The following is a 21,367-nucleotide window of genomic DNA, read 5'->3' on the forward strand; positions in this document are numbered from 1 at the left end:
ACGCTCATTGCTCGTGCTGTACTGGAACCATACTCTCTAACACACGCATTGATCGTACTGTACTGGTACCATACTCTCTAACACACTCATTGATCTTACTGTACTGGTACCATACTCTCTAACACACTCATTGATCGTACTGTACTGGTACCATACTTTCTAACACACTCATTGATTGTACTGTAATGGTGCCATACTCTCTAACACATTCATTGATCGTACTGTACTGGTACCATACTCTCTAACATAATCATTAATCGTACTATACTGGTACTATACTCTCTAACACACTCATTGATCGTATTGTACTGGTACCATACTCTCTTACACACTCATTGATCGTATTATACGGATACCATACGATATAACACACTGATTGATCGTACTATACCGGTATCAGTACTCTCTAACACACTTGTTGATCGTACTGTACTCGTACCATACTCTCTAACACACTCATTGATCGTACTGTACTGGTACCATACTCTCTAACACGCTCATTTAACGTACTGTACTGGTACCATACTCTCTAACACGCTCATTGATCGTACTGTACTGGTACCCGGACTCTCTAACACACTCATTGATCGTACTGTACTGGTACCATACTCTCTAACACACATATTGATCGTACTGTACATGTACCATGCTCTCAAACACACTGATTGATCGTACTGTACTGGTACCAGTACTCTCTAACACACTTATTGATCGTGCTGTACAGGAACCATACTCTCTAACACACGCATTGATCGTACTGTACTGGTACCATACTCTCTTACACGCTCATTGATCGTACTGTACTGGTACCATACACTCTAACACACTCATTGATCTTACTGTACTGGTACCATACTCTCTAACACACTCATTGATCGTACTGTACTGGTACCATACTCTCTAACACGCTCATTGCTCGTACTGTACTGGTACCATACTCTCTAACACACTTATTGATCGTACTATACTGGTACCATACTCTCAAACACACTCATTGATCGTACTGTACTGGTACCATACTCTCTAACACACTCATTAATCGTACTATACTGGTACCAGTACTCTCTAACACACTCATTGATCGTACTGTTCTGGTACCATACTCTCTAACACACTCATTGATCGTATTGTTCTGGTACCATACTCTCTAACACACTCATTGATCGTACTGTACTGGTACCATACTCTCTAACACACTCATTAATCGTACTATACTGGTACCAGTACTCTCTAACACACTCATTGATCGTACTCTTCTGGTACCATACTTTCTAACACACTCATTGATCGTACTGTACTGGTACCATACTCTCTAACACACTCATTAATCGTACTATACTGGTACCAGTACTCTCTAACACACTCATTGATCGTACTGTTCTGGTACCATACTCTCTAACACACTCATTGATCGTATTGTACTGGTACCATTCTCTCTAACACACTCATTGATCGTACTGTACTGGTACCATACTCTCTAACATACACATTGATCGTACTATAATGATACCATACTCTCTAACGCACTAATTGATCGTACTGTACTGGTACCATACACTCAAACACACTCATTGATCGTACGGTACTGGTACCATACTCTCTAACACGCTCATTGATCGTACTGTACTGGTACCAGTACTCTCTAACTCACTCATGGATCGTACTGTACTGGTACCATACTCTCTTACGCGCTCATTGATCGTACGGTACTGGTACCATACTCTCTAACACGCTCATTGATCGTACTGTACTGGTACCAGTGCTCTCTAACACAATCATTGATCGTACTGTTCTGGTACTATACTCTCTAACACACTCATTGATCGTACTGTACTGGTACCATACTCTCTAACACATTTATTGATCGTACGAAACTGGTACCAGTACTCTCTAACACACTCATTGATAGTATTGTACTGGTACCATTCTCTCTAACACACTCATTGATCGTACTGTACTGATACCATACGGTCTAACATACTCATTGATCGAACTGTACTGGGACTAGTACCAGTACTCTCTAACACACTCATTGATCGTACTGTTCTGGTACCATACTCTCTAATACACTCATTGATCGTACTGTACTGGTACCATACTCTCTAACACACTCATTGATCGTACGAAACTGGTACCAGTACTCTCTAACACACTCATTGATAGTATTGTACTGGTACCATTCTCTCTAACACACTCATTGATAGTACTGTACTGGTACCATACGATCTAACATACTCATTGATCGAACTGTACTGGGACTATACTCTCTAACACACTCATTGATCGTACTGTTCTAGGACCAGACTCTCTAGCACACTCATTGATCGTACTGTGCTGGTATCATACTCACTTACACACTCATTTATCGTACTGTAGACACAAAAATAACATTCTTAAACGACAAAACCAACAATACTATTAAAAAAAAATCAATCTTAAGCAGCATAGTTAAGAATAAAATGCTTCTTACATTGAAACAAGTATATTGCCAGTTCAAGTTTGAATCGAAATAATTTTCACATAACAATTGTTTGTTTGTTTGTGAATTTATATCACTGTCGTTTTAATGCATGATTTTTCCTTTAATAGCATTAGTTAAAATCATTATTTTAGTATAAATGAACGCAAATAAATATATTATTATTACTCCTACTGTTAGTATTATTTTTATTGTTATGTGATCATATTTTCGCTAACATTAAATATTTTACTTACGTTAGTCTCTTAGCCCCTTCTCTGCTACTTAACAATCGCGCCTCTCGGGTCCTTACCAATTGACTTTTTAATTATCATTTCATGCTTTTTTAACTTTTTTAACCAAAAAGATATCGGCATAATTGATGAGCAAATACATGAAAACATTAATATATGCGAATAATATTATCATTATCAAAATTGAACATGCATTTCCGGGAATATAAGGCCATAATAATGCACACGGGACTGATTGTGAAGTTGCTGATGCATATTTGAAAACTTCAGTAGGAATATCAATCGCTCTGACCAGTCATTCGATTTCATAAATCGTAATATTGGTCAAAATGGTTACGGTAAAATTCGCTACAAACGATTCCAAAAAGCTTTGAAATGGGTTGAATTAAATTCAGAGTTATGGATGGAACAGACATCGGAAGTGCATATCGTTTTATTTGTATTGTTATAAGTATTGGATTTAAGCTGCCATTGAAGGTAAGCGTGCCGTTTATTAAAGTTAGTTTGACGACACTTTGTACAGCCCAAATAGTGTCATCGATCTAATCTACAGTATTCATCAGAATTTTATTTTATATCGTTGGCTAAGAATGAGTGTGGACGCCATTGTGTTCAGTTGACGTCGCGCGATCTTTTCAAATTTAGAGAATCGACCCAAGTCTGAAACGATCATATTGGTCTGGCGGAAACGAATAACGGCACGCTCGTAATGTCAAATGTGCTACTATTTTAATAGTAACAATATGCATTATAACATATTAATGCAGATAGTAAAAACTTATATTCCATTTTAAAAGATTGCATCAGACCTATATGAGAAAATGTAAATTCAGTTGTATTCCTGTGTTATACCAATTTATGCCTAACGTCTAGAAAAAAATGCCTTGGCAAACATGATGCGGCGTATCATCAGGGTCTGCGCTGTTTGCTTAAAGGAATTTCGGTAAGAAATATTCTAAATATAGAAATAAATGTACTAGACATCCCTAATTTTGGAAATAAATTAATCCAATTTAAAAGGATGTGAGAGTCCACTAGGCATAAATGGGTTAATGAAAAAAAGTAGTGGACTTTCGTTTGTTATAAGTCGGTGTTCCCAGTTTTAATCATGTTTTTGTTTATAGTTAAAAACGATCTCAATCAAATGTGACTATGAAGACAGAAAATTAAAACATGGCTTCCAATAAAAAAGCGAACATTATAACTAAAATTATAGTTCTCTATTAGTGTGATTCAAGTACTCAACTATTTCGTTATTGTGTATGTCGTGGTCAAAGTTACAATACAGTGTTCATAGAAAAGTTCACAAACTTTCACGATATTCAACACGACACCTCTTTTTGCGTATTGTGATAGCAATTATACGGTCAAAAGTGTATTAATTGACCACTCAAACCGAATTATGATAATTTAGAGCCAGTTTTGTCAATTGTGTTCTACCGAACGTTCAATTATAGCAGATTTTACGGCAAGAATTGGCTTCCGTTGTTTTCTTTTTTTTTCAAAAATTCCCGCCACAGCTAGATAACGATCTTTTCAATAGAGGAGAATAGATTTATCAATCAAAAGCATAATATAATGACACATGAAGAGGATATATGACAAAAAAGACAAACAAAATCATTGAAGCTTTTGTTTTGAGACGAAACTTTCTTCGGATTGCCATCAATGTGAAAACATGAAAACGCATTAGATTTTATATTTTTTATTTACGGATAAACTGCACGGTTTAAACCTCTATGCGCTAATATATATATATATATATATATATATATATATATATATATATATATATATATATATATATATATATATATATATATATATTATGTAATAAAATATATTGCTGGACTTACCTTTCTCATTTGAATTTGTCCTTTTTTATTCCATGTTCCGGCTTTTAAGAAATTATCGAAACCCACGGCACATCGGTCAATTACAGACGATGCTATTAGTGTGTAGAGCTACGGTGGTCGAGACGGTCACAACATATAAATTTTAATCATTAAAATAAAATAATATTATTTTCATTTTTTGCCCACATGACTTTGTTTGACTTTTTATATGATTAATATAATGCTATAATCAACATATTTACGCACTCAGAAATTCTTTTGAAAATAGTTTGAGGTTGAAGGGTAGATTGACTGGGCTACATGACATTATGCGTCATTTATTTCTCCCGTCCCATATCGCATAATTTGTTTTGTTTTTATGTAAGGACAATTCAAATTAGAAATTCCTTACATGTTATTTAGAAGCTAGATGTTTATGTTAGACAATGTCTGTTCAGTACAAACGGATCTTCTTTTTGACAAGGCTTAATTAAGTGTGATTTGTTACATGTATTTAGTTTTGTGTCACACTGTAGGCAAGTGATTTATGGCCATAAATAAAGGACCACATGCTCTAATCAGGTCTCCTGTATTTTCAATTGGTTTAAATTGGAAAAGCTTTGAAATTTATATTTTACTTTATGGAACGTATCTGAGCAACTTAAACTTAAACGCAAATCGTGTTTTAATATTTCAGCAGAATGACAAGAAGCGCGCGAATTGGGGCAGCCAGATCGAGTTCATCCTTACCTTGATTGGCTTCGCCGTCGGGCTGGGGAACGTCTGGAGGTTCCCCTACCTCTGTTTTCGCAATGGGGGAGGTAAGTTACACCTTAGGGGTTGATGGGTAACTTCTGGAAGTTCCCTTAACTGTGGTTACCCAATGGGGAGGCACGTAACACATTAGAGGGCTTGTGTAACTTTCGGAAGTTCCCATTCCTGTGTTTCCGCAAAGGGATTGTACTTAACACCGTAGGGTAGGGGGCTGTGTAACAGTTAAGTTCCCCTATCCGATGTTTCCGCAATCGGGTAGGTACATAACACCTTATAGGCTGGGTAACGTCTGGAAATTTCCTTAACTGTGTTTCGGCAATGAAATGGGGAGGTACATAACAACGTATGCGATGGGTAATGTCTGCAAATTTCCTTTACTGTAGTTCCGCAATGGCGGAGGTACGTTACACCTTAGGGGGAATTGGTAACTTTTGGACGTTTCCTTAGCGGTGGTTCCTCAATGGGGGAGGTACGTAAACACCTTAGGGGGCCGGGTAACGTCTGGAAGTTTCCTTAACTGTGTTCCCTCAATAGGGAGGTATACGTACCATATTAAGGGGCTGAAATGCGTCTGTATGTTACCTTTCTTGTGTTTCCGCAAAAATGGAGGTACGTAACACCGTTAGGGGTTTGGATAACGTCTGGAGTTTCCTGGTTCTTTGACTTTGTAGTTGCAATCGGGAGGTACGTTATGTTGACATTTAGCGTTCTAATAGTGTTTCAGCTGTTAATGTCGTAACTGTGCTCAATTTAATTAGTTTTCCTCAGATAATTTGTTAAGTGGGAATATTAAACGCCAATCACATTTTCGAAATTTTGGGACGGCAAACTACCTGTTAAGCGTATTCCAATGTGTAGACTGTCATGGGATGAAATTGAACAACTATTTAAATTAAGCGGTTAAAATGAAGTAATACGTTCATCTATTACTCAAACTAAAAAAAACGAACATCACTTTGCAAACTTTAAAAATTGTATGTTATGGTCAGAATATGATTTATTTTCTTATAATTAAATAACTATTGTGTTTGGCCTATGTACATAATAACACGACACGAATTAGAATAACGATGTTGACCGAAGGGCACAAGTCGATATAACATGCTATGCCCGATGAGCTCACAATTGCCTGACAAAAGAAGTTTTCAAACTATTAAGTTGTAAATATCAATACTTTTTAATAAATAAAAGATTTGAATTTCGTGAATAAATTAGCAAATCATTTCGATAAGGCTGTATCAGTACACATGCATCATTGGCGAACAAATATTTAAAAAAACACAAGAGTTTCATAATTTTAATAACCTGCCTGTTCATATTGATATATGGTAGGTTTGTGGTTTTATTAGGTTAAGTATGAGATGTAATTGCACCTGTCTTTAGACTTCTTTAATTGATGTCAAATAATTTTGAATTTGTTGAAAACTTTCTTGGGAAGAAACTAAGTCTAGTATGCGTCGCAATGTTATTCATGTTGCATTTCTTCATTTGCGTGTGCACAAACTATTTGCAATTCTAATGATAAGTTATGTATGTAGTATATTATTATGTCAGATAAGTCATGTTATCTATTATCTTGATGTTCTTGAGTTTTATTTTGAGCACACATCTAAGTATTAATTTCAACGCCGTGTGTCTGTAAAAATGATAATATCTTCGTTGAAAGTTAATATGTATTTAACGTTTTAAAACGTATCTTCGCTAGTTTCTGAATTATTGCCCAAAACATTAACAAAAAAACTAACGCCGACGTTGACGATATAACGGCGACCAAAGGTTATACATTTTAGTTCTAAGTGTCAAACACACCATACTATACAACACAAAACAAATGAGAAAAGAAAATGCGATCGGTTGGCCTTATCTAATAACTCTGAATTCCTATTGAATGAACATGAGTCATGTCAAAAATACATACTCTACTAGCTGAGCGGCAATTGAATTAGTTTACATGTATGTTTACTGTAGGTGCGTTCCAGATACCCATACATGATCTCTGAATACATGTTTACTGTTGGTGCGTTCCTGATACCCATACATGATCCCTCAATACATGTTTACTGTAGGTGTGTTCCTGATACCCATACATGATCCCTCAATACATGTTTACTGTAGGTGCATTCCTGATACCAATACATGAACCCTCAATACATGTTTACTGTACATGCGTTCCGGATTTCCATACGTGATCTCTGAATACATGTTTACTGTTGGTGCGTTCCTGATACCCATACATGATCCCTCAATACATGTTTACTGTAGGTGCGTTCCTGATACCCATACATGATCCCTCAATACATGTTTACTGTAGGTGCGCTCCCAATACCCATACATGATCTCTGAATACATGTTAACTGTTGGTGCGTTCCTGATACCCATACACGATCCCTCAATACTTGTTAACTGTAGGTGCGTTCCTGATACACATACATGATCTCTCAATACATGTGTACTGTACATGCGTTCCGGATTCCCATACATGATCCTTCAATACAAGTTTACTGTACATGCGTTCCGGATTCCCATACATGATCTCTCAATACATGTTTACTGTTGGTGCGTTCCTGATACACATACATGATCCCTCAGTACATGTTTAGTCTAGGCTCGTTCCTGATCCCCATACATGATCCCTAAATACATGTTTACTGTAGGTGCGTTCTTGATCCCCATACATGATCCCTCAATGAAAGTTTATTGTTGTTGCGTTGCTTATACTCATACATGAACCCTCAATGCATGTATACTGTAGGTGCGTACCTGATACACATACATGATCTATCAATACATGTATACTGTAGGTGCGTACCTGATACACATACATAAACCCTCAATGCATGTATACTGTAGGTGCGTACCTGATACACATACATGATCTATTAATGCATGTATACTGTAGGTGCGTTCCTGATACACATACATGATCTATCAATACATGTATACTGTAGGTGCGTTCCTGATCCCCTACACGATCTCTCTATGCGTGATGGGCATCCCTTTGTTCTACATGGAGCTCTGCATCGGGCAGTTCGCCAGCCTTGGGCCCGTCAAGGTGTGGTCCATCAACCCCGCTCTAAAAGGTACGTCAAGGTGAGGCCCATTAACCCCGCCTTCAAAGATACGTCAAGTGTGGCCCATTAACCCCACTCTCAAAGGTACGTCAAGGTTGTGTTCATCAACCCTATCCTCAATGGTACGTTAAGGTGTGGCCTATAAACCCGCTCTTAAAGGTACATCAAGGTGTGGTCCATCAACCCCGCCCTTAAAGGTACGTCAGGGCATCGTCCATCAACCCCGCCCTTAAAGGTACGTCAAGGTATGGTCCATCAACCCCTCCCTTAAAGGTACGTCAAGGTATGGTCCATCAACCCCGCCCTTAAAGGTACGTCAAGGTGTGGTCCATCAACCCCGCCCTTAAAAGTTCGTCAAAGTGTGGTTCATTAATCCCGCCCTTAAAGGTAGGTCAAGGTGTGGTCCATCAACCCCGCCCTTAAAGGTACATCAAGTTGTGGTCCATCAATCCCGTCCTTAAAGGTATGTCAAAGTGTGGTCCATCAATCCCGCCCTTAAAGGTACGTCATAGTGTGGTCCATCAATTCCACCCTTAAAGGTACGTCAAAGTGTGGTCCATCAACTCCGCCCTTAAAGGTACGTCAAAGTGTGGTCCATCAACCCCGCCCTTAAAGGTACGTCAAGGTGTGGTCCATCAATCCCGCCCTTAAAGGTACGTCAAAGTGTGGTCCATCAATCCCGCCCTTAAAGGTACGTCAAAGTGTGGTCCATCAACCCCGCCCTTAAAGGTACGTCAAGGTGGGGTCGATCAACCCCGCCCTTAAAGGTACGTCAAGGTATGGTCCATATATCCCGCCCTTAAAGGTATGTCAAAGTGTGGTCCATCAATCCCGCCCTTAAAGGTACGTCAAAGTGTGGTCCATCAACCCCGCCCTTAAAGGTACGTCAAGGTATGGTCCATTAATCCCGCCCTTAAAGGTATGTCAAAGTGTGGTCCATTTATCCCGCCCTTAAAGGTACGTCAAGGTATGGTCCATTAATCCCGCCCTTAAAGGTACGTCAAGGTGTGGTCCATCAACCCTGCCCTTAAAGGTATGTCAAAGTGTGGCCCATCAATCCCGCCCTTAAAGGAACGTAAAGATGTGGCCCATCAACCACGCCCTTGAAAGTATGTCAAAGTGTGGCCCATCAACCCCGCACTTAAAGGTATGTCAAAGTGTGGCCCATCAACCCCGCCCTTAAAGGTACGTCAATGTATGGTTTATCAACCCCGCCCTTAAAGGTACGTCAAAGTGTGGTCCATCAATCCCGCCCTTAAAGGTACGTCAAAGTCTTTACCATCAACACCGCCTTCAAAGGTACGTCAAGGTGTGGTTCATCATACCCCGCCCCTAAAGGTACGTCAAGGTGTGGTCCATCAATCCCGCCCTTAAAGGTATGTCAAGGTGTGGTTCATCAAACCCGCCCTTAAAGGTACGTCAAAGTGTGGTCCATCAACCCCGCTCTTAAAGGTACGTCAAGGTGTAGTTCATCAACCCCGCCCTTAAAGGTACACCAAAGTGTGGTTCATCAATCCCGCCCTTAAAGGTACTTCAAGGTGTGGTTCATCAACCCCGCCCTTAAAGGTACGTCAAATTGTGGTCCATCAATCCCGCCCTTAAAGGTACGTCAAAGTGTGGTCCATCAACCCCGCCCTTAAAGGTACGTCAAGGTGGGGTCGATCAACCCCGCCCTTAAAGGTACGTCAAGGTATGGTCCATATATCCCGCCCTTAAAGGTATGTCAAAGTGTGGTCCATCAATCCCGCCCTTAAAGGTACGTCAAAGTGTGGTCCATCAACCCCGCCCTTAAAGGTACGTCAAGGTATGGTCCATTAATCCCGCCCTTAAAGGTATGTCAAAGTGTGGTCCATTTATCCCGCCCTTAAAGGTACGTCAAGGTATGGTCCATTAATCCCGCCCTTAAAGGTACGTCAAGGTGTGGTCCATCAACCCTGCCCTTAAAGGTATGTCAAAGTGTGGCCCATCAATCCCGCCCTTAAAGGAACGTAAAGATGTGGCCCATCAACCACGCCCTTGAAAGTATGTCAAAGTGTGGCCCATCAACCCCGCACTTAAAGGTATGTCAAAGTGTGGCCCATCAACCCCGCCCTTAAAGGTACGTCAATGTATGGTTTATCAACCCCGCCCTTAAAGGTACGTCAAAGTGTGGTCCATCAATCCCGCCCTTAAAGGTACGTCAAAGTCTTTACCATCAACACCGCCTTCAAAGGTACGTCAAGGTGTGGTTCATCATACCCCGCCCTTAAAGGTACGTCAAGGTGTGGTCCATCAATCCCGCCCTTAAAGGTAGTCAAGGTGTGGTTCATCAAACCCGCCCTTTAAGGTACGTCAAAGTGTGGTCCATCAACCCCGCTCTTAAAGGTACGTCAAGGTGTAGTTCATCAACCCCGCCCTTAAAGGTACACCAAAGTGTGGTTCATCAATCCCGCCCTTAAAGGTACGTCAAGGTGTGGTTCATCAACCCCGCCCTTAAAGGTACGTCAAATTGTGGTCCATCGATCCCGCTCTTAAGGTACGTCAAGGTGTGGTTCATCAACCCCGCCCTTAAGGGTACGTCAATGTATGTTTCATCAACCCTGCCCTTAAAGGTATGTCAAAGTGTGGTCTATCAACCCCGCCCTTAAAGGTACGTCAAAGTGTGGTCCCTCAACCCCGCCCTTAAAGGTACGTCAAGGTGTGGTCTATCAATCCCGCCCTTAAAGGTACGTCAAGATGTGGTTCATCAACTCCGCCCTTAAAGGTACGTCAAAGTGTGGTCCCTCAACCCCGCCCTTTAAGGTACGTCAATGTGTGGTTCATAAACTCCGCCCTTATAGGTACGTCAAGGTGTGGTTCATCATCCCCGCCCTTTAAGGTACGTCAATGTATGGTTTATCAACCCCACCCTCAAAGGTACATCAAGGTGGGGTCCATCAATCCCGCCTTCAAAGGTACGTAAAGACGCGGTCCATAAACTCCGCCCTTAAAGGAACGTAAAGGTGTGGTATATCAACCCGGCTCTCAAAAGTACGTCATGGTTGCAAGGTGTTGTCTATCAACCCCGCTCTCACAAGTACGTCAAGTTGTGGTCCATCAATTCCGCCCTCATAGGTACGTACATCCGCTGTCCAAGGTACGTACACTCCCGGTCTTAAAGATACGTTCACGGAAAATCAGAGGCTAACGGAGATCTACAAGTATTCTTACCTCGCAGAATGACATGTTTACATTCGTTTGTTGGGGACACTATGTCATTTTATAATTTTCATTCGTTTTGCGCTTGTCTATAGAAAAGGGAACGAACAATACACACTTTATTTGCCCATGTGCGAATAACGCCATTTTGACTTGAACATGTTCGTTACGTTAGCTGGTTCATATTTGTAATTGAAACGTTATTCTGATACCCTAACCGGTGTGAATATTGGTCAGTGGTTTAAACATGAGGCGTTGAATATTGTGTTCCGGTTATGAACGCATTTGTTCAAAGTGCGTCCTGGTTTAACACAGTTTTAAAAGAAATGAGAAAAGCTAATATAAGATAAATAAAATGCCCACTTGGATTGCATGTATGAATATTAAGATTATCTATCATGTATGTCTGTGAGCAGACTGCTCCACCGTCTGAAACTGGAAGGTCGGTGTTTAACACCACCGTTCATCATTTAAACACATGCGGTCTTTTTAAACGCATCTAGAACGCATTATGAACACTAAACTATCTACACACGTATTGAACGTGTTTAACATCCGCCGTGTTTACTGTACAGCTAGGGTTTAAAACTGATTTTATTGAACCTTACACTAAAATATAAACCAAATGACATTTGCTATGATTTGATTTTTTTTACCCCTTACATACTCTACTTGAGTTCAGACAGAAAGTTCTGTTGACGGAAGTTGTTGTTGTAAACGGCAGGTCTCGGCTACTCCATGGTGATCGTGTCCGCGCTGATCTCCTTCTACTACAACGTCATCATAGCCGTATGCGTGTATTTCTTCTTCGCGAGCATGACGCGAACGCTACCCTGGTCCTACTGTGACCCAGTCTGGGCCTCGTGCGACTGTCGGGACAGAACCATGAACCGATCCGACCCGAACCCGTGGAACTTCTCAAGAACGGAGTGCTGTAAGTAATTTATTCACTCCATAAGTGTACACGCAAATTCACTTTGTTTGTTGTTATGTTTGGTGAGAAACTAAACGCAACGTTCTAAACAAAAGCCGTACATTTAATCAATAACATCAAACTTTTGATAATCGAATACCTAATGAACACAAACAATATAATGTCATTAATTAGTTTAATTATTCAATTCATCTTGGCTTTGTTACTGAGCTGAAGACGATATTATCGTATTGGCATGAGGCCGCAGGACAATACGTCTGTCTGAAGCTCAATAGCAAAGCCAATATGAATTCAACCAATTAATGAAGATTTTATTAATTAACTTTATAATATTATTAAGCAAGAAAAGCTTGACTTTCGAATTACATGTTTTTGCTATTTAATCTATCTATTTATTTATACTGCCAAGCGCCCTTTCGAGCATTATTGGCAGATATGGACATTATCGAGTCCGTTTAACATTCCAGCCACACTGGATCCACTACCGTTGTTTTTTTTTAACAACTCAGAAAGACAATAAGGATTGAAAACTTACTTATTGCCATTAGGAATTGCACTTGTAATGTGTAAATTCTCCATGATTTCGAATTAGTTTTGCTTATGGTGCTCATTGTAGCTTGAAAATATTCAAAGTTGTTATTTATGTACATATGCTCAAATATTGAACCTTACTGCTGTGGTTACACTGCACTATTGTTATTGTCGAAAAATTGAGCTGAATATATTAGGGACTGAGTGCTTTAAGTAAACTGCAATATTGTATTTTTTAAGATTTGACTTTTCCACCAAAACCAAGCATACAACTTCAAAATGGCGTCCAAAATTGTCGAAATTTAAGATTCCCATATAAGGCCGAGTTTTTCCTGGTTTCTGATTGGCTGAATCTCGTATTGGCCGATCTTTTCCCGTATTGGCCGTGTTTTTCCATATTGGCCGCCCTTTTTCTCGTATAAGGCGAGTTGCGAGTTTTATTGGCGAGGCTCAGCTTGTATGGGGCGAACAAATTGAACACATTATCGTCTAATATTATAAAGTAAATTAATTATGTTTTATGTACACTTTGTTTTTGGTAACAGTACGAGAGAAGTTATTAATGTCTGGAAAATCCCACAGTTAAGGTTTCTTAATTTACTGCATTTCATTAACAAACAATAACTGTATGTTGTTCTTTCATGCTATACTGTATCTCCAGAATGTTTTTTAAAAGCGAAACAAAGTGTTTATGGGAGTGTTAAAATTGTCTAATTGCACAACTTTTTCTTTTGTGTATATAGCTCTCTAAAAATGACAAGGCGCTTACCTCTATGCATATATATTTCACCATACAATTACGTTGAATATGTAGTTCCCGTGCTGGAAATTATTTAAAACAAATTAAATAATCAATACATATACCCATCGTTTTTCTGCAACGAATACTTTTTTCCTCTTGTACGGGGATTTCACGCTGAATAGAATTTTGCAGAGCCGTTACGCTGTTGTTAAAAATCTAGTGTGGGGCTATTTAAAACGGTATAAATATGAAGTAAAGAAGAAGACAAACGGTAAAATGCCGAAGTTATCTTTACAACAATCGGCTCAGCCATTGAAAAGTGATCCGATATTTATCCGCACACATTGCTGAGTTTGACATGTGTGTTCTGTTATTTGAAGTAAACAATGTTGCTTCAAATTTGTATAATAAGGGGTAATTACTTCCTTTGTTTAATTTTAATTATATCAACTATTTCCATAAATTTAATATCACTGTGGGAAAACTTTCTACCGACATATCACAATGTTACTGTAAAACAATCACAGTACGCAGATTTGTGGACATTGGTTTCAACGTACGTTTTCAGACGTGTTCTCATTAACAACATTATCTAAAATACGCGTCTTTATTGAGTCCATGAACGTTGACATTTCATACAGAACCTTGTTTTAAACAGTTAATGGGGAAAAAATATGTTCAATATGACTCAATGCAAGCAAAATTGAAAATTGCCATTTTTTCGGCCGAATCTGAAACTTTTTCACGTGGGGAAAAAATAGATCACGGGGTCAAAGTTGGAAAAGCCAAATCTTCTGTAAACATGATTTACACACGTGTTCCAATCGCATCCAACTTAAGCAAACGCTTGGGAATATTTATAGCACAATCTATTTATAGCACAATCGTCCTGAAATTCTCACAAAAAATGTATCCTTTTCATATCAAAACATTTATTCTTATCTTTTCTCGCTCAGCTCATACAAAATGAATATAGTTAGAAATTATTCAAGAACGTGTTTACTATTCGAATGAAAATATAAATATGTCTATAAATGTAACAACATAATAAATTTGTATTTTAGTAACGTTTGAGAGGAAATTCAAATGCTTAAAGGGTTGGATGGTTGGATGCCACTTTTTGAAGGACACTTCTTTAACCGATCATCTTAATGTCATTATGACAAATTGCACTTCTGTTCTCACTTTTTCACAGATATAATACACTCTGTTTAGTAAACCAGAAATGCAAAATTGTAGAATACTGTGAAAATAAGCTGGCAATAAATAATAATTTCTGTCATAACTTTTAAATGTAAATTAAAAACAAATCACCGAAAATTTGCTTCTTATTCATTTTTTAATATGACTATGGTTGTGTTGTTCATGGCATATTCAAATAAGACACAAGATAAGTATTGATGCAAAGCATCAAAGGGCGTCGGGAATTTCAATGTAAAAGGCACTCAATGAAGTTACAAGGAACGATTTTTTTTCTACTGTAAATATTAATTTATTGGCCGATTATTTTAAACAAAATAGGAAAAGATACTGGTATAACCATTATCTATGGTTTTGTGTTATAACCCCCAAATAACCATTATCTATGATGTTGTGTTATAACCCCAAAATAACCATTATCTATGATTTTGTGTTGTAACCCCCAAATATTTCATAGTTCATTTTATTTACATTGGTTTCCTTTTTTTACTGGCATCCCTGTGCAGTTTTCATTAATGGAACAGAACTGTGTAGGTTTTAAAAAATCTGCTTCATCTGGTAAGCGATATTTAATATTTTTCTCAACTTCAAGGGGAGATGATTCTGAACTTATTCTTACGTTGCTCATTTACGATAGGGGTTGAGTACTCATTGATATGAAAACCCTGTAAAAGTTTTAATGTGCTTACGAACCCTCAACCCTCTCACACATATATTTCATGGGCATCATAAAAACAAAAAATGGTTACAATAAAACAGCATATTTATTTAAACTTAAATATCTACATCAAAACAAAGAGTTAACATAGAACACAAATAAAATAATTTGATTCTAATGGGGCTCGAATATTGGGCCTCTCACATGTGAAGAGAGCGTGTAACCACTACACTACTGAACCGCTTGAAAAATCACCTTCTAACTAAGATATTAATAAGTGAATGTAGTGTAACGGTTATCAATAAAGCAATAAATCGTGTAATCGCTGTCGTCTTGTCAAATTGAAGAAAATACGCGTTAACCAAAACTCGAACAGCAAAAGTCTGCGCTATTGCTAGAAAAACCACAAAATAAATATATTTTGATTATGTTTTGTTTTTATACAAAACCAAACAGTTTCACCGTTTCGCGTATTTGCCCAGTCCCTGTGATCTTTTATTATATCCCAGCCCCTGTGATCAGTTATTAATTAAAAGAATAAGCTTTGCATTATTGGCAATAAATGTTGTAGTAAATATAATAGGCACAAATGCAGTACTTATTTACACTATTTTACACAAAAAATCACCACTATGCAAGATATTCTGACAACAAAAATATATACATTGATCCGTAAAATAACTTCTCCTCCCATAAGCGAAAAAAAACGTATTACATACGAGTCGCCGCACTTCAGTGCGACGCCAATGACATCTTGGGGATTGAAATGTGACCAGTTTAACTCCACTACTCGACTTATTTTGTCCCACGAATCGGTTTACACTGTTTGCATAAAATAAGAACAAAATGCAAATTTTCCGAGTTTCTATGGGTAATTTCTGATTTCGGGTAGACTTTCCAAACTATTTACACTTATATTTTCTTCGTTTCAGTGAATTTCAACTTTACAAAAGCAAAATCTCCGAGCGAGGATTACTTCTTGTAAGTCATGTATAGTGTTTTTCTCGTTTTGTTGTTATGTTGGTTGAAAATATTTTGGAGAGGGGCGTGTATATTAGAAAGTTCCAATCTTAGTATATTGGATTGTTAACTTTATATTTTGGGAGAAATTTTAAGAAATTATGAACCGTTTCAAAATATATTTCTCATCATTACTGAACTGTCTTTTAATAATATTATATGCACATAATGTTTTATATTAAATATCATTATTAAATTAAATATGTCAATATATCCCTATAGAAGAATGAGTGATCAGTGATCCTGAAGCTGAAGAATGTTACTATACTCCTAAATTATCAAAGTGACTTCACTGTGAAGCCCTCTTGCCAATACTTCCTTAGGTTTGCCAGAGCCGGTCCATGTCACACAATAGCCGTGTTATAAAATGTAATTATACACCGCACGTGGGCCTAAAAAACGTAACACGGATTTTCCGAAAAATTCTCATCAGGTTACAATCGACAAGCACTTATTAATATATATTCAAATTTCAATGTTAATGTGCGCTTGACTTTGCCAACAGGCAGCAGTATTATAAATTTGCCCCCCCCCCCCGGATCATACCCCCCCCCCCCCCCCGAGCTTACCCCAGGGGTTCCAGATTGTTAAATGTACACCTATTGTGTATAGTTTAACTTTTCAATGTTGTAGCGAATATTGACAAAAAATCACAGTTTGAAAAAATACCCCTCGTATAGGTATTACATATACACAAGGTATGAAACGCACTATATGACTATTGCTGAAAGATTGTGGAACACTGGACGTGACCGTTTTCATCGGGAACACACATATTTCCATGCAGTTGCCGACAAAATGCAACTGGATTCGTTAAAAGACATTACAAGCAACGTGATTACACAACTTATCGATCTCCTGTTCGGCTAATAACTTAAATATTAAATTAACTTCGACTTTCTCGATACATGTCTGTGTTTTGCTGCCATTGTTTGTCGACCGAATGCTCGGTTGTAAAACGCCATATCATTGGCCAACACAATGCTGGCTATTAGAACAACCAACCAGATGACGCGTTATAAAATTAAAATGCTGTACTTGTGTAGACGAAACACCGAGTGACATGTAGCGAGAAAGTCGAAGTTAATTGAATATTAACGTTATTAGCCGAATGTTTGTCCTCCATTCAGCCATGGAGTAGACACCGGTGACAATAACGTAGTGACGTCACCATCTATGTATACATGTAGTCTTAAATGCCATTCAGCTACATACTGATCTCGCAATCTTATTTTAAGTAAAGGGATGAATTTGTCGATATAAATAGATTCAGGGAATAACTATACATCTCCAAATCCTGAATGGTTGAGTATATCGCGAACTTTTGATGATCAATTCACTGTATTATTTCTTTTAACAATTTCTGATCTTTGCATATTTATAACAGTGTGTAGAATACAATGACTTTGCTTTGTTTGATAGAGACTGAGTTTTATGAAATATTTAACAATTCTTAAATAATGGCCAATGATTAAAGGAAAACGACCAATTTCCACATACAATGACAATGAATTAGTTGACATCTTTACATTTAATAATCTTTTACAAATTTTTCTGTGAATACGGATAATATTATTGGCATTTATACACTCCCATACTTCACAATTATAATTAAAAATTGACACAATCTATGAATCGAATAACTTGAACCACAGGCAGCAGTATCATTAATTTGCTGCCTGTGGTTCAAGTTATTCCATGTAAATTCAATGTAAAAATGTAAGTGTTATATTGCAACTATTTTGCATCCCACGTTCGGGTAAATTTAAAATGATCAGCCTGTCGGAGTATATTACGTTTCAACCAACGTCATGGCAGATTCAAATTATGCAGCGATGGATTAATGCCACTTAAGAATGCGAAACGGAAGTGAGATATATTAAAATCATCTAAATTCTCGACAGTCTCCATAGGTTGGTGACTGATTTTGTGAAGTGTTGCTATGGATCTTCGATGGCAGCTAATCCTTGCCTCGTTTAGTTTAAACCTATTTATTTAAGCTCGATTGCATCGAAAGCCTAAGGCTTATATGAAACGCTCTTGATTCCGTTTCCTGGGACTAGAACCAGTACTTTGTGTTTGTTGGGGAAGATCTAAAGAACGCTCCCCCATTGGGGATCGATCCCGTGACCTCCCGATCGCTGGTCGGACACCATATCCACTACGCCATGGCGACCTTGAAATTATGAATCAATTCTAATCATTGCCTCGTTTCAGTTCACACGTGCTCAAGTTGAGCCCCAACCTAGCGGAAACTGGAGGTATTAGCTGGCAGCTCGTGTTGTGCCTCCTGGCGGCCTGGCTCACTGTGTTCCTCGTGCTCACCAAGGGCATCGAGTCGCTCGCAAAGGTACACGGGCCGCGCTTCGCTTGTCATCCATCCGTATAGGGGTCATGCAGATTAAGTATCTGTGTTCACACTTTTGTCAAGTCTGTAAAAATCGTAATGTTAAGATGTGTTATTGAGGCAATGGTAATCAGGGTGCAGGGTCGACGGGGTTCTCAGGGGATTACACACGAGCTGGACAGAATTAAAACACACCGTTTAGAACTTTATTTATGCAAATATCGTAAGTTATTGAAATATGTTTGCAAACATCTTTAGTGCATAAAAGACAGTTGTTCTTGCAGTTATGCTCATACATGTAATACATCAGTCCGTAGCACAGCAGGCAGGATAGAAAACACACTTTTCATTCGCTGTGGAGTACTAGTATTCTTCTTTAATGTGTAAATAAATGTGACATTCGTTCATTAATGTTCTCGTTAACTGAACCGTATTGTTGATTTGCTTCTTCACTTTTTGTGACGGTTCGTGCTTTCTATTGTCATTGGTAACTTACTACCGGTATATACTTGTTCGCTTTCCAAATTGCAAATGTAACGTATTTGTCATTACAAACCACTATATTAACTCGACTATTATACATGTATATGAAATATATATAGCGGAGCTATCCTAGTCACCCCGGCGTCGGCGTCGGCGTTCCGTTCCGTGCCGTGCCGATAGCGTGCAAATGTTAAAGTTTTCGTACTACCCCAATTATTTTCATTGTCCCTTGACATATTGCTTTCATATTTTGCATACTTAATAACCAACATGACCCCAACCGATAAACAAGAGCAGACAACTCTATCAAGCATTTTGTCATAATTATGGCCCCTTTTCAACTTAGAATATGCAGCAAATGTTAAAGTTTTCGCACTACCCCATTTATTTTCATTGTCCCTTGAAATATTGCTTTCGTATTTTGCATACTTGTTAACCAACATCACCCAACCTATAAACAAGAGCAGACTACTCTATCAAACATTTTGTCATAATTATTGCCCCTTTTATACTTAGAATATGCATGTTATTGATAAATCTATGTTAAAGTTTGCGTACTACCCCAAATATTTCCTATATCCTTTGGCATATTGCTTTTATATGTTGCATACTTGTATACCAACATGACCCCAACCTATAAACAAGAGCAGACCACTGTATCAAGCATTTTTACATAATTATGGACCCTTTTACACTTAGATAATTGAACATTTTGCTTAAATTGCCATAACTTCTTTATTTAAGATCACATTTTATTATTACTTTGACAAAACAACACTTACCTGAATACCACAATGGATTCCACACAAACAATACCCCACGCCCCTACCCAGAATCCCCCCAAACCTCCCCCCCCAATTTTTTTAAACATCATCTAATAAATTACCCCACCCCACATTATATCCCCCTCTCACCCCCACCCCCATACCCCCCTACCCCCCCCCATTTTTTTAAAACATCATCTAATAAATTACCACACCCCACATTATACCCCCCCTCTCACCCCCCTACCCCCCAAAAAAAAAAAAAATTAAAAAATTATTGAATATGAACAATTTCCCCATGATGGCTTACGTTATAATGTCAAGCACTCGAATAGTCGAGCGCGCTGTCCTCTGACAGCTCTTGTTTTATTATGCTGTACATGTCGTATTCTTGACTGCGATATTCCCGTATACTCTCCTTACTACTCTTGTATCTACGTGTATATTTAAATGTTTTTCACCACGTCGTATACATAAATGCGACATTCTTAAACATCCTCCTTTCTCCTCGGATAGCTTTATTTCCATGCTGTGCTTCAAGTCGTGTACCCGATTAATGTATCCAGGCACGTCAGACGGCTCTAGTACCTATATTTCCATAGTGTGCCGCTGGTCGTAAACGTGACTGCAATATTACCGTATATCCTAATTACGGCTCTAGTTTATGTATGTCCATGTTATGCTTCAGGTCGTATACGTACTGCAGAGATACATCTTCCCGACCTCTCTAATACAAATGTACATATTTTTACATGTAGTATTGCAGGTCGTATACGTGTCTGAGATATCCCCGTACATCTCCCCGACTGCTCTAATACATAGAGAATAACAGGTTAATGCCTGATCTTTGTGTAATATATCAGGAAAGGCTTAGAATAGTATAATGGCGAGGCTTGCCGAGCCGTTATTTTTTTCGTGCCGAACCTGATATATTACAAAAAGATCAGACAGTAACCTTTTTTCTGTTTATCACACTTCTAACGCCCCGCTTGTTCAGAAATAATGAAAAAATAGTCGCTAAAAAGCTGCAGTTTTAGCGGGAAAGAATATGACTTTTGTCGTTTGACGTGTTAATAATGACGTCATGAGCACGCGCGCTTAATATGATTAGTATCCTGC

General features: G+C 38.4%; 1 protein-coding gene across 1 annotated transcript in view; it reads left to right on the forward strand.

Moving 5' to 3' along the window:
- LOC127847378 (sodium- and chloride-dependent glycine transporter 1-like) overlaps positions 1-21,367 on the forward strand; it is a 64,316-nt gene that overhangs the window by 16,003 nt on the left and 26,946 nt on the right. The window contains exons 2-6 of the mRNA XM_052379245.1: positions 5,248-5,368; positions 8,270-8,401; positions 12,294-12,503; positions 16,567-16,615; positions 18,872-19,004. Of these exons, the coding sequence (XP_052235205.1) occupies positions 5,248-5,368; positions 8,270-8,401; positions 12,294-12,503; positions 16,567-16,615; positions 18,872-19,004 (645 nt within the window). The remainder of the gene's footprint in view (positions 1-5,247; positions 5,369-8,269; positions 8,402-12,293; positions 12,504-16,566; positions 16,616-18,871; positions 19,005-21,367) is intronic.

This window comes from Dreissena polymorpha, chromosome 10 (genome assembly GCF_020536995.1).
Source record: "Dreissena polymorpha isolate Duluth1 chromosome 10, UMN_Dpol_1.0, whole genome shotgun sequence".
Classification (NCBI taxonomy): domain Eukaryota; kingdom Metazoa; phylum Mollusca; class Bivalvia; order Myida; family Dreissenidae; genus Dreissena; species Dreissena polymorpha.